Below are 13,124 nucleotides of genomic sequence, written 5' to 3'. Positions count from 1 at the left end.
CAGAGAAAGGAGCGTTCTCACCAGGCAGGACATCTCCTCCACCCTTCCACATCCTGACTTCAGCCTTCAGAGCGCTAACCTGCCAGCCTGGACCTTCACTGCTGGGGAGTCTGTTTCTTTTTTGTTTTTTTCCAGATAATACAATTAATTAAAAGTGGAATTAAATGGGGAAAAAACATGATTTTTGGGTGTTTTCTGATGGACCGGGTGGTAGAATGAAGTCAGCTGAAGTCCACCGTTTGAAAAAAGTGACATGCATCTTACAAAAGCATTAAAGGCACAAAATTAATTAAAAATATAATACTTTTTAGAGGATAATAGGTAACTTAAGTTGACATTTGGTTGACAAAATAATCACATTTTTACACATTGAATGATGAACTTGAGGTTAGGATTTTTTTTTTTCCAAAATGGAAAGGTAACATTTTTTAAATTTACTCTTTAGTCTTGTTATCAAACACTAATGCACACAACATGATTTCATCTCATATGAGGTCAAATTGAATGTGCCAGAAGTCTTTAAGACAAACCCACTGCACATTCTCTGCACAGACAATTATGCAAATGATTGGCACTTACTCTCCTTTTTCTCTCCTGACTAGATCCTTGCTTGTGTTGTATTAAAATCTCATATGTACGTCGCTTTGGATAAAAGCGTCTGCCAAATGGGAAATTGTAAATTGTGAAATCCTTGGCATAGCTCTGTTTATTGTTTCTACTTTTCCTTTAATCACTATAAAAACACAACAAAACACAACCTGGTTTCTCCATGCAGCCTCTTTCCTTGTTAAAACAAGAAGGAAAACCTCACATGATTATATAAAGGATGCCAACACTAAAAGTCAGAAGACAAGTTGATTTTTCTACAGCAAATCATGGCACATAAATTCTTTTTAATCACAAAGTACGTCTCCTAATAGATTCTAACATTATCACAATATTATTGCTGTGCCACGACCCACACAGCTGAACGAACCACATGCTGAACTTATTGGACCGCCGCTCAGTTTTCCACGTCTGTCTGAGCTGTCTATCATTTTGTCAGCTATTTGTGTGTCTTCTCCTCTCCTCCCTTTTCCTGTCTGTCCTCTCCGGCTCCCCAGAGTCCCACTACGATTTCCTGCAGCATCCTCGTCAAATCTGCATCCTCGCTGCACCGCAGCTCAGAGCGCTACACACTGATCCAGCCAACCCAGCTAAGACAATAATAACAAGCTGGTACTTTATTGATCTCACAGGGAGTTTCGCTTTTTTCTTACGCCTCTCCACTGAGGTCAGAGCTACATGACAGCATCGCAGGAAGCCGGTAGGGATTCAGGGTTTTGCTCAAAGACACTTCAGCAGGCCAGAGGTTTGCAGACACACAGACGCTCGAAACCAGGTCCTTCAGTTAAAGGACAGTTTCCTCTAAAGACCTGGCTACTCTGTTGTCCAGAGCAGCAACGCCTGAACAGGGACTTGAACCCTGGACCCTCAGATTAAAAGTCTGATGCTCTACCGACTGAGCTATCCAGGCTCTACACAGAAACAAACCATTAGAGACATTTCAGACCCCTCAGCCCAGTTCAGACAGCCACACTGACCCAACTAGCCACAGATCACAACAGCTCCTCTAGCTCCAGTTTAAAAGATAACTTATGGCTGATGTTGTGAGTGACTGACCTCAGGATGAGCAAGGCAACGCGCCTGTCAGATCCTCTTCAGCAGCATGCAGGGAGAGAACAAGCACAACCAAAAAGAAACAAACAAAACAAACAGATTTTGCTCTTTTCTATGACTTCTAAGATCTCACCAAATTTCTGCAAGACACTGAAATGTCCAAAACCAAAGCAGGCGCCTTCTCTATGAGGAACGTCTTCGTACAGTAGCTGGAATATGAGGTATAATATGTGAGCATATGTTTCCCAGGCTCCTCGTCTCCTCCCTGTCGGTGCATTGTGTTCAGTCGTAGAGACGGGCGAGGCCGGAGAGACTGCAGAGGGCCGGGTCCCACGGGGCCAGATAAATCAAGGAGTAATGGGGGTGGGTGGGTGAGGGGGGGGTCAGTACCGTCCGGGTCGAGCCGGGGTGGACCAAGAGGGCCCCTTCCTCTAGAAGCCCTCCTCTCCATCCTCATTTTCTAGTGCGCTCTTAGGTAACTTTCCTTTTTCTCCTCCCTTTTAAAAGCCTTACTTAAAGCTGCAACATGCAAGTTCTTTCACATTAATATAACAATAAATACATAGGTTATACTGTACATTATCAGTCTGTGTGTGTCTGGGACCCTGTGTGTTCATGCTTATATCCCCCCGTGTGCCGGAAATTGGCTTTTCAATGATGTTCGGGATGTTTTTTGGGGTGTGAACCATTGGCTGTGGGCGTGGCCACCAGTGAGCTGTTTGTGGCTATCAAGGTGAGGCTAGCAGCCACAGAGCAGGAAGTCATTAATTAAAATAATGGAGGAAAGCAGTAAGAAAAGAAAGAACAGCGAAGCTAAACGTGCAGCAGGCAAGGCATTAAAAAATATGGTGAACATCAGCGTTGATTTTGTTACTGCAGATCGGCTGTACAGACACCAGTGGAGGCTTTTACCCTTCCAGTTACCTCAGCCTCAGGAGAGATGACCGCTTATCAAGATGAGGGACAAGTGTTGGGGTGGGAGCTTGACAAACTGAGGGGGAGGAGGGCGGGATGAACAATATACTTCCTGCCTCAAGATGAAAAGTTGCCTATTGTAGCTTTAACCAGGCAAGGTTACCAAGAACCAATCAATCAATCAATCAGTCAATCAAATCAAAAATACTTTATTCATCCCTCAAGCGAGTTCATAAACAACAAGAGGCCACAATATACAATCATTCAAACACATAAAAACAAGAAGAAAAAAAGATGTAAAATATAAAATAGATATAAAAAACAGATATAGATAGGATAGAAATAGATATAAAAGAAAAAAAAAATAGGCAAGGTTACCAAGAACCAATCAATCAATCAATCAGTCAATCAAATCAAAAATACTTTATTCATCCCTCAAGCGAGTTCATAAACACCAAGAGGCCACAATATACAATCATTCAAACGCATAAAAAGAAGAAAAAAAGATATAAAATATAAAATAGATATAAAAAACAGATATAGATAGAATAGATAGAAATAGATATAAAAGAAAAAAAATTATGTAGTTGTTGCAGGGGGGAGAAGGGTTACAGACACATTTAGTGTAATCACAAACAGTCCAATCACAGATTTGTGTTGCTGGCTGCTGGATGATTCCCCTGCAGCTGTTCAGGGTGAGGTGCCTTGCTCAAGGGCGGCTCAAGGCTGGTGCTCATTCTCTGGCCCCTAGAAGATGTTCCCAGGCAGGACTCAAGCCAGCAACCCTCTGGTGTTGGTAGTGTTAGTGATTTTTCCTTCTCTAGTCTCTAGTCTAGCCTCCTTTTCCTGACTCTTTCCTCGTCCCCTTTCCCCATTCACTCTCTCCTTTTTTCAGTTCCTCCCTCTCTCTCTCTCTCTCTCTCTCTCTCTCTCTCTCTCTCTCATTCACCTTCATCTTGTCTTCTTAGCCTTGACAATGAGTCATCATCACTTTCAAAGTCTAAATCAGCATCTCTGGAAAAAAGCATACTATGCCAGCAGTCCAGAATGGGTAAAATTTAAAATCATGGCTCCTCCTCCTCTGTGTAATGGCATTACTGTTGGTATGACATGTTGTCACTTCCCTGTGTTTCCTTGTCTGAATGACACAGATAGATTTAGTAATTCAACTTTATTGTGTTTTTTATTACTGAAATGAAAAGTTTCTATGGTGCTTTATTTGTTCAATTTAAAAAATATGTCGGCATCACTGAGAAAACAAGCGTTCTTTATTCCTGGAAAACTCACTTTTTGCAGATATATGTTTTTATATAGAAGACAAATGCAGAGAAAATAATTGTATATGTCACATCCTCTCAATCTGACTCAAACTTCAAAATATTTACAATATTAGCATCACACCAGAACAGGCAACTATCATACTAACAGATGGAATAATGATATTCTGCTATATTATTGTGTTTCTTCTCTGTTTATTTTTTCTCTCCCTCTTTCTCTCTCTGTCTATCATACATAATCCACCTGAGCTATTGGTTGGTTGTAATGTTGTTAATGTAGAAACTGAAGCTTATTCTGCTTACTCATTGTAAGTCACTCTGGTAAAGAGAGTCAGCTAAATGTAAGATGTAAATGTATTCTTTATGTAGTGTAACCTAATAATACACTGACAGCATACATTGATGTTTTTACAATACGCTGCAATATTTACTGCACAAACACTTACTGAGTAGGGACAACATGTAACTATTTGGTTCAGTATATTTAATATTTGCCAGCAGCAGTGCACAGCGGTCCGGTCCATGTCGTGCCGAGCGTGCGCTTGTATATTTAACCCCTCTTGAAAAGTGTCCTGTTGCTGATTGGCAAGAAGGAAGTTCCACCCTCTACAGGAAGTCATGCTGTGTAACCCTGTCTGCATCGGTCCTGGAGGACGAGCCCAGACCAGCGCACGCACACACACACACACACACACACACACACACACAGATACACTGACACATTGACACACACACCTATACTGCACTGTCTAACCTGAGCATAGACCTTCCCATGCCATTTTGAACTTTGTACTCTCTGTACTGTTGTGTACTAAGATGCACATCATACAAACGTTGGGAATCAGACAAATATTTCTCATTTCCCAGACTCCCCACTGAAAAACATATTAAAAGGAATGGATCACAAGAATCTGGAGGGTTACAGGTTCATATTTGAAGGTAACAGGCCTATATTTGGCCCACAGCTAGCTACGAGAATGTAGCTTAGCTAGTTATTAGCTAACTAGCTAGTAAACTAGCTAACTTCCCTGCTAAATTCAAGCAGTCATGAGCAACACCTGAACCATATTAACTCTCGATATTGGGCTTTCATTGAATATCAGTCATTGGCGAATCAATACCATACATCTCTGATATGATGAAGGTTCCTTCCTGACCACAGCTAGCTAATATGCATTTATTGTATTGTTATTATTTCAGATGTTTGACCAGAGAAATCATTCCAGGATGGTTTTACTCAACAGCTTCAGGGGTGTCAGTCTGTAAAACCTGCAAACCTGCCTAATGCTGCTCTAATAATTTTATTAGCATGGATTTCAAGAGAGTTTTAGTGTCCCATGATGGTCTAAATGCTGTTTCAGAGGCTTTTCCATCCTGACAAGAATAAACCTCTGATGGAAACACTGAATGTTTGTCATTTATTTGAATCTTTTGGCATGAAAATGGTCAAATTTATTGAATTTTGGCACAAAATATCAGCAGAAACTTCAACCCAAAAATACTGGTCCAACCCATACATGTAACAATGCTGTGTATGATTTTATTTGACTTGTTTCATGGAAGCTGGTAGCACTTCCCTAAAGGGGAAACAAAGACTTCATATTTGTTGATCTACACCTCGGCTTTGTCTCCGTGTCCAAGACTTGTGAAGAGTGTTATAGTTGTGTAACACTTTAGCTTTTGCCATGATTTATCCATTTGGAAGGGAAACAGGAACACTCAAATTAAAATGCTGAAGCTAACTCACTTAATCGAGACATCCTACGTCCAACTAAACATAGGAAATATGAGGCGAATCAAGGTGAATCAGTGCTTACAGTAGACAGACCATCACATAACCAAAAGGTCACAGGTTCAATCCCAGCAATCAGTGTTCTTCTTCAATAGCTTTGCTTCTACTACAAGCGGTACTGAGGCTCTAAACCCCTGAACAAACTACTTCTACATATAACATTTTTAAACATCAGTATATCATTGTCAAATAAACTATAATACCTTGGTATAATTACCGTAAACAAATTAGGCTATGGTCGATATGATTGGTAGCTTCCGACTCACACCAGTGCTGCATAGAAGTGGTGTCGGATTTACAAATTAGAGTGAAATAATCGCTCTTTCCAACATGGCTGAACAGAGTACAGAGTCGTATGTGAACATAAGAAATTTCAAACAATAAAGCCGAAAATGAACCACAAGTACAAATTTAATAGACGTGGATATTCCTTGATAACTATAGTGCTACGGCATTCAATTTCCTGTGGTATTTACATTCGTAATCCCCTGAAATAGCCGAAGATGCTTGCTAGCTAGGCTATCGCTAGCTCGATTGCTAACATTAGCCTAGAAGGCTGGGGATACGTTCTCCAACTTTCTGACCATAAAGCACATGAACGCTAAGTTGTGACGTATTCCCGAATCGGAAGAAAAGTACGACCCGACATCACTTGAATGCAGGGTTAGTTTCAATGTTTTTCAAAATCAAGACGACATTTCCCATAAAACCCACTGTTTCCTGTCACAAAGAGGATGTTGTGTCACCCCCTCCCCTTCCGCTGGTCTTTGTTTTCTCTTTGTCTTTTACTGAAGAGGATCAACATGTTGGAAGAGATTTTTCCATCGGCCTTAAACTCCTTCCACCATCTGCTGCCAGAAACTCTTTCAGCTTTAGCTCCGTTAGCTCTGGAAGAACAGAACCTCTTCCTGTTTTGTGCCGTAAAGCGATCCAGCAGCTTTAAAATATAGAAAATAGAGTGTAGATTCTGCTAGAGGCTGTCAATCTTCTCTGTGATGGCCCCTTTTTGTTTCTTAATTGTACTGATGTCTCAAAATGAATGTGGTAATGATTGATTGATGTTAAAATGATACACATAGCACCTTTAAGTTTAAGAGCATTAGCTAAATGCCTGAAATGTAAATGTAGGAAAAGCTAAGGAGTGTGTTACGTTATTATGCCAGGTCAGACTGAGGAACTAGCATTACTGTTCAATGGTGATGTGATTACATAACGCACATGCACACATACACACACACACACACACACACACACTAGAGCACACATGCACAAGACCTGCACTAGACATACAAACACATACACATGCACACAAGGACTGCATATAAAGGAACACACATGCATACACAAGTGCTGAATATGAAGGCACACACACACACACACACACACACACACACACACACACCTACACATGCACAAGAGCTGCATAGGCGTATACAGTAAAGACACACACTACAGCTACATGCACACACACCACATACACACAAGAGCTGCATATTAAGGTACACACACACATCCACAATAGCTGTATAAAAGCACACACTAGAGCTACGTACAAGCAGACACACACACATACACACACACACACTTGCACGAGAGCTGCATAGACACACATATATACAGCAAAGGCACACACTAGAGCTACACACACACACACACACACACAGCGGCTGTAACAGGCCGTCATAAAGCTCTTCCTCCTTGTCTTTCAGTTCCATGCAGGCAGGTTGGGTTTGGCTCCGCTCTGCCCAGGAAACCTCCTGTTCCTTCGCAATTAGACGCTTCCTCAGCCAATCAGCGAACGGCGACCTTGAACGCACGCCCAGACCCTGACCTTTGACCCCCTTGGGGAGAGATGGATTGGCTGAACTGTCTGTCTGAGGAGGTGGAGTGCCAACCTATCACGCTAGCGCAGTGCCGGACCAGAAGAAAACAGGCCTTCTGGGTATAGCTGCTGTTTTGTTTTCCACATTAGCCACATGGATTTTTAAATGTCCGCACAGAGGCAATATTTTTATCAGGTGTGTGGTTTTTGTTTTTTTTTACATTTTAGGCATTTGGCATTCATACAAAGTCAATGAGTACAACAGTAGAACAAGCTGTAATTTCTATGTGGATCGCCAACCAGGGACCAAAATGAACAATTACCAAGCGCCAAATGCCGGTAAAAGTTGTTTTTGGCAGTTAAACCAACAGGGTTCACCTGCCACACCGGCTGGTAACTTTACGAGACGATAACATTTGAATGCTGTGAGAAAACTGGTCTTTGCCTGTTCTCAAAATTAGTCCCTGGTGACCCTAAACACTCTGAGCCAATCAAATCAAAGCAAAACAATGGTTGTGTATCAAAAAGGCTGATGGTTGCGTTATGTTTAAATACAGCACATTTGCTCTATTCTTATTTATATTCTATTTTCTCATGCTGTATTCTTTTACTATTTTTTTGCTGCAATGCCCCAGTATCCCCACAGGGATCATTAAAGGTTCGTCACATCTTATCTGACACAGTATGGCTGTAGCTTTAGAGGGAAATGTAATGAGTAATAATGCATCAGTCCAGCTTGAGGAGGAGATAAAGGTCAGAGAGGGGAGGAAGATTCGTACGGCGGCGAGGTTCGGCTTCCTCTGCCAGCTTGCTGATTGAGACAGAGAACACCTAACATCCTGGAGAGGAAACGCAGCGGTATGTGGTCCAGCCCAGGGTTTTATGATCAGGCAGGGCTGCCCCGCGCGGTGGCCGGGGTCCTGTTAATAAACCCACGGGGCATCGCTCCCTCGCCCAGAGCCGCTTCCTCGCCTTGACCTTCTGTTGATGAAGGAAGAGAGTTTGTGCGAAGCTTCCACTTGTTGTCTTCTGTAGTCAAACACACACTCAGCTTCTGGGCATTTAAAGGTGCCTGTTATAGGAGTTCACCTTTGCCTCTACATATATATGAACAGATTTTAATGGAGATATTGTTAAAATTTGAGTTAAATTTAAGGTTGTTGCATTTTCAAAAAGCCATCCCTTTTTAGAGGAAGTTTCAGACTAACTCCAGTCAACGTGTCACAACTGGACTTGGCCCTGATTGGCTCCCTTCACTAATTAATTGCTAAAATCCCAATCTTCAGCGACATTGGTTTGTTTTCAACAGTCGCGCCCTACAGTAGCAAGCAGAGTCTTCCACCAGAGCATTGTCAGTGAGAAAAATATAGGAGATAATGAGATAAATATTGGACTTTTGAGCCCACAGTGTAATCGTTTGGTTACAAAACACTTGGATTTTGCTGCACAAGCTGTTTAGAGAAATTTGATGGACATTTCATGCTTTTTTGCAGCTGTAAAATAGTCTGGGAGAGGCTGAGTTTTGCGTTTTGATTGACATGTGGTGAGTAGATAATGACTGAATTTTCATTTTCGGATAAACTATTCCTTAAGAAAAGATTCTATGTGGCACATTTTATTTATAGAACATAATTTGTAGGTATGATACTTGAGTTTAGGAGTTTGTGTGTGTTGTGCACAACCGTAACCATTCTGTCAACCAACCATTCAATTATAGAAACCAAGGATTTCAAATATCAGCAATCTTCTCAGGTTTGGTCGACACACTTGTTAGTTCCTCAAACTTTCTGTCTTTCAGTTCCTCCGCTTTTAATTTACATAGATATTTTTGGATTGAAACCAGCTGCAGTTTGCAAATGCCTGGTGGTAAATGACATCAAATCAGGCAGACACAAATGCAGTGACAGGTGTGTCCACTAGGTGTCCTACTTGCAGTACACACATCAATCAGCTGTGAAATGAAAGACACCCTCTCTGACCAATACTAAATTATGAATTGGATCTGTTTTTTTATTTTATTTATCTGATAGGACTTCAGTAATCATATGGGATTAAATATGAAAATTGGGTTTTTTAAAACAGATAAATGAGAATCTGATCATCCAGATTGGGATTTGGGTTGGGTAATCAATAATACCTTTACCAGTAATCAAGATTAAATGTTCTGTGTTTTTCAAAACTCAAAGGTAGAGATTAGGAGAGTTTTGATGCTGTATTATCCCTAACCTAACATAATATAACATAACATAACATAACATAACATAACATAACATAACATAACATAACCAAACTAAACCGAACCGAACCAAACAAACCAGTGAATGAAATAACAGTGGCTTTCAGCTGATGCTGATGTTGCTGTGGCCTCTCTGGAACCCTCTGAAGGCCTCCTGGTGGTCCCAGGACCCTACTTTGCGAACCACTGCTCTCAGCCGCTGTCACCCTACAATATCTACCAAACACCAGGAGATGGCAGCAAATCACAGAACTCAATATCAAACCGACCTGCTCAAATTGTAAGAGAAGAGCACCCTGCCACACTCACACACACATACACTCTCTCTCTCTCTCTCTCTCTCTCTCTCTCTCTCTCTCTCTCTCTCCCTCTCTCTCTCTCTCTCCATCAGCATGTCCAGTGCTGAACGTGCTCATCTCTCCACCAGATGCTGCAGCTGCCTGCGTCTCTCACATCACATCACCTCTGGCCTGCAGCTGGCTGCCGGATGACAGGAACCCTGAATTCTCTCTCTCTCTCTCTACAGATATGATGCACCGTCTTGTTTTTATTCTCGCCTCACTGGGAGTTATTCACGGCAGGGGGCCGAGGAGCGGCTGTCCCTCCGCCTGCAGGTGTGAGGGCGACGGGAGGCTCCGGCGGGTCGACTGTGTGGATCTCGGTCTCGGCGTCATTCCCTCCAACCTGAGCGGCTTCACCTCCTATCTGTGAGTACAACAGCCTGTTCACAACTGCTGAGCTGTCTGCAGTGATGTCTGGAGTAACTTTACACACCTTAAAATGTCTTACAAGGTCAGATTAACTCTATATTTCAACTTTATAAACACAACTCTGGTGGTAAATGTATTTTTATTGGGGAGTAGAGAGTCCATTGTTAGTGCTGTTTATTTGAATGCTGCTCTATGGATGGAGGAAGATGTTTTCAATTCATTACTCTTGTGTCTTGTGCTATTTTGTATTTTTTTTTCACTTATTTTCTGTATTCATGTTTTCTGTATTCATGTATTCTGGGTTTTACGCTTGTTCCCATTCACCTGGCTGCAAGGAGAATTTCCCCCCCTTGAACTGATTGAATTGAAAATATATGCAGAGATATGACTTAAAATATATATTTTTTTCAAAAATATATTAGCAGTGGTGGAGTACTAGAATGTCCTACTCCAGTAGAAGTACTGTTACTTTGCTGATATTTTACTTAAGTAGCAGTAAAAGTACCGGTGTAAAAATCTATTGAAGTAAAAGTAAAAAGTGTCTAATTTAAAATGTCCTCAGAGTAAAAGTTACTGAGTTCCTCTTTAGAAAAGAGAACGTTGTTAGGACAGAGTTCAAACTAGATTCTTTTAATGGGAAAATTTGGAAATTACAAAATAAAGTGCAGAAACAAAGTAAAGTCAGATTCCTCTTCTCTTCTTTGCTGACTGACTGTTCACTGCAACGCGTTTCTGCTGCTGATGGAGAGCCACAGAATTTGTTCTTTAATGGATGTGATTTCAAGTACAATACTAGGGCAAAAATGCACTAAAAGTAAAATTACTGACTTGAAAAAATACTCAAAAAAGTTACTCAATTACAGTAATGTGAGTAAATGTTACTTCCATCCTTGTGTATTTGTACATGTAGATGAAATATACTTGAAATATATTTTGAGTGGCAACAGCACATGGGAAGAGAAATGTGTTTCCAATGTCTAAAATATATTTTTGAATGAATGTCATCTACATGTACAAATATATATCTAAATCTGAGGTATATGTGAAATGTATTGTTTGGCACTATGACTTTTATTGCACAAATGTTTTCTTCCTAGTGGCTGCAGGAGCTGTAACATTTAGATCAAGCTGGGAAACAATATTTTTTGGGGGGAAACTTAATAATCCAGTAAGAATATAGTGTCCTACAGCTGTAGCTCTTGTTGACAAAGTGCAGGAAAACCATGCACATTTTGTCTTCATTTAACCTTTATTTAACCAGTCAATTAAGAAAACAAATTGTTATTTACGGTGACGGCCTGGTGAGAGACAAAAGGCCTCTTGATGGGGAACTGGAGGAGGCACAGACATAAATAACAAATAAATTAAATAACAAAGCATTACAATGTATTCTACTGACTGTTTCATTACAGTAAAATCGTATTGGTCTTTGTAATTAGAAAACGTTTACATTGAATTGAAATTTTAATTATTTTTGTGAGTAAAATAATTTAAATACAATAGCCTGTATCCTCCATGGTCTATACCAATGAATGAACTGATAGACACACAGAGACAGACAGACAGACACACAGACAGACAGACAGACACACAGACAGACACACAGACACACACACAGACACACAGACAGACAGACAGACACACAGACAGACAGATAAACAGACAGACAGACAGACTGACAGACACACAGACAGAAATGAAAACAGAGACTTTGATGGAGGATGAAGAGTTGGCGCAGCCTTTTCCAGTAAAATGTCCCAGATGCCTCTTTGATTCCATAGCGTCTGCAGACAATCATATATTTTCATACTTTAAAAGTACTTGAGGTTTGTGACTCCCACTGTAATGTATGTGTTCATCCAACCAGAACTCACATATGTCGTCCTGTGATCTGGGACAGTAAAAGACAGCTGAGACTCTAACCTGGGACTTCAGCAGGACACAAAGCCTGGAGTGGCTTGTGACCATTGGTAATGAATGGTACACTGATTTTCTTTGATGGTATATGTTTAAGAAAAAAAAACAAATTCTGCCTTTTCCACCCACTGGCTCTTATTTATTTCTGAAGTTCTTCCTATGCCTCTGTTTGATCCGCAGAGGGACGGACAGTCACAGTTCTGCTGATTCTTTAGGGTCCCATTCATTTCTAATGGGAGCTCACTGTTTTCCTGCAGTGTTTTCCTGCTTTTTGTGTTTCTCAACACATCGAGCACATTCTGCTTCACAACTGTTAGAACTACTAGAAACTGCAAAAGGAGGAAAAAAACAACAAAATAACTTTTTATGAATCCAGTCTCTACTTCATTTGTCAGTGGAGCAGCTCTTGGTTTTGTCTGTTACAGAAATCACAGATTTAAATCTTGTTAATTTTGTGTTTGATTGTTCACAAGTATTAATAACTGCCTGAGATTATAGGAATAACATTGATTTTCACTACAAAACATCAATTTTACATTGTGAGAGACATCCGCCAACGCTGAACAATTCAACACATCATTCCTATCAATGAAATATTTAAAGTTTAATTGATTTTTTGACCCTGCAAACATACCATAAGGATTTGAAATTAATTCTCTGTCTTGTTAGTTTCATAGTTATGGCTAAAAAACAATAATCTTCAAATGGTGGAAATCACAGATCCAGATCATCACCAAAATCTAATCACTTCCTCAGTACATGAGCTCCTCATGCAGCCCAAGGCTGATCTGTTCAC

At 40.6% G+C, this 13,124-nt stretch overlaps 1 protein-coding gene and 1 non-coding gene across 2 annotated transcripts in view; one reads left to right on the top strand and one right to left on the bottom strand.

The window, feature by feature from the left end:
- Positions 1-1,443: 1,443 nt before the first annotated feature.
- Positions 1,444-1,516, bottom strand: trnak-uuu (transfer RNA lysine (anticodon UUU)). Its single transcript has one exon. It is a non-coding gene; the product is annotated as a tRNA-Lys (tRNA).
- An 8,713-nt stretch (positions 1,517-10,229) lies between these two features.
- Positions 10,230-13,124, top strand: part of LOC139915910 (leucine-rich repeat-containing G-protein coupled receptor 5-like) — a 29,044-nt gene continuing 26,149 nt past the window's right edge. The window contains exon 1 of the mRNA XM_078283030.1: positions 10,230-10,408. Within this exon, the coding sequence (XP_078139156.1) occupies positions 10,230-10,408 (179 nt within the window). The remainder of the gene's footprint in view (positions 10,409-13,124) is intronic.

This window comes from Centroberyx gerrardi, chromosome 4 (genome assembly GCF_048128805.1).
Source record: "Centroberyx gerrardi isolate f3 chromosome 4, fCenGer3.hap1.cur.20231027, whole genome shotgun sequence".
In the NCBI taxonomy this organism is placed as follows: Eukaryota; Metazoa; Chordata; class Actinopteri; order Beryciformes; family Berycidae; genus Centroberyx; species Centroberyx gerrardi.
Note: the sequence above shows the minus strand (reverse complement) of the source record. Positions and strands in the feature narration are given on the sequence as shown.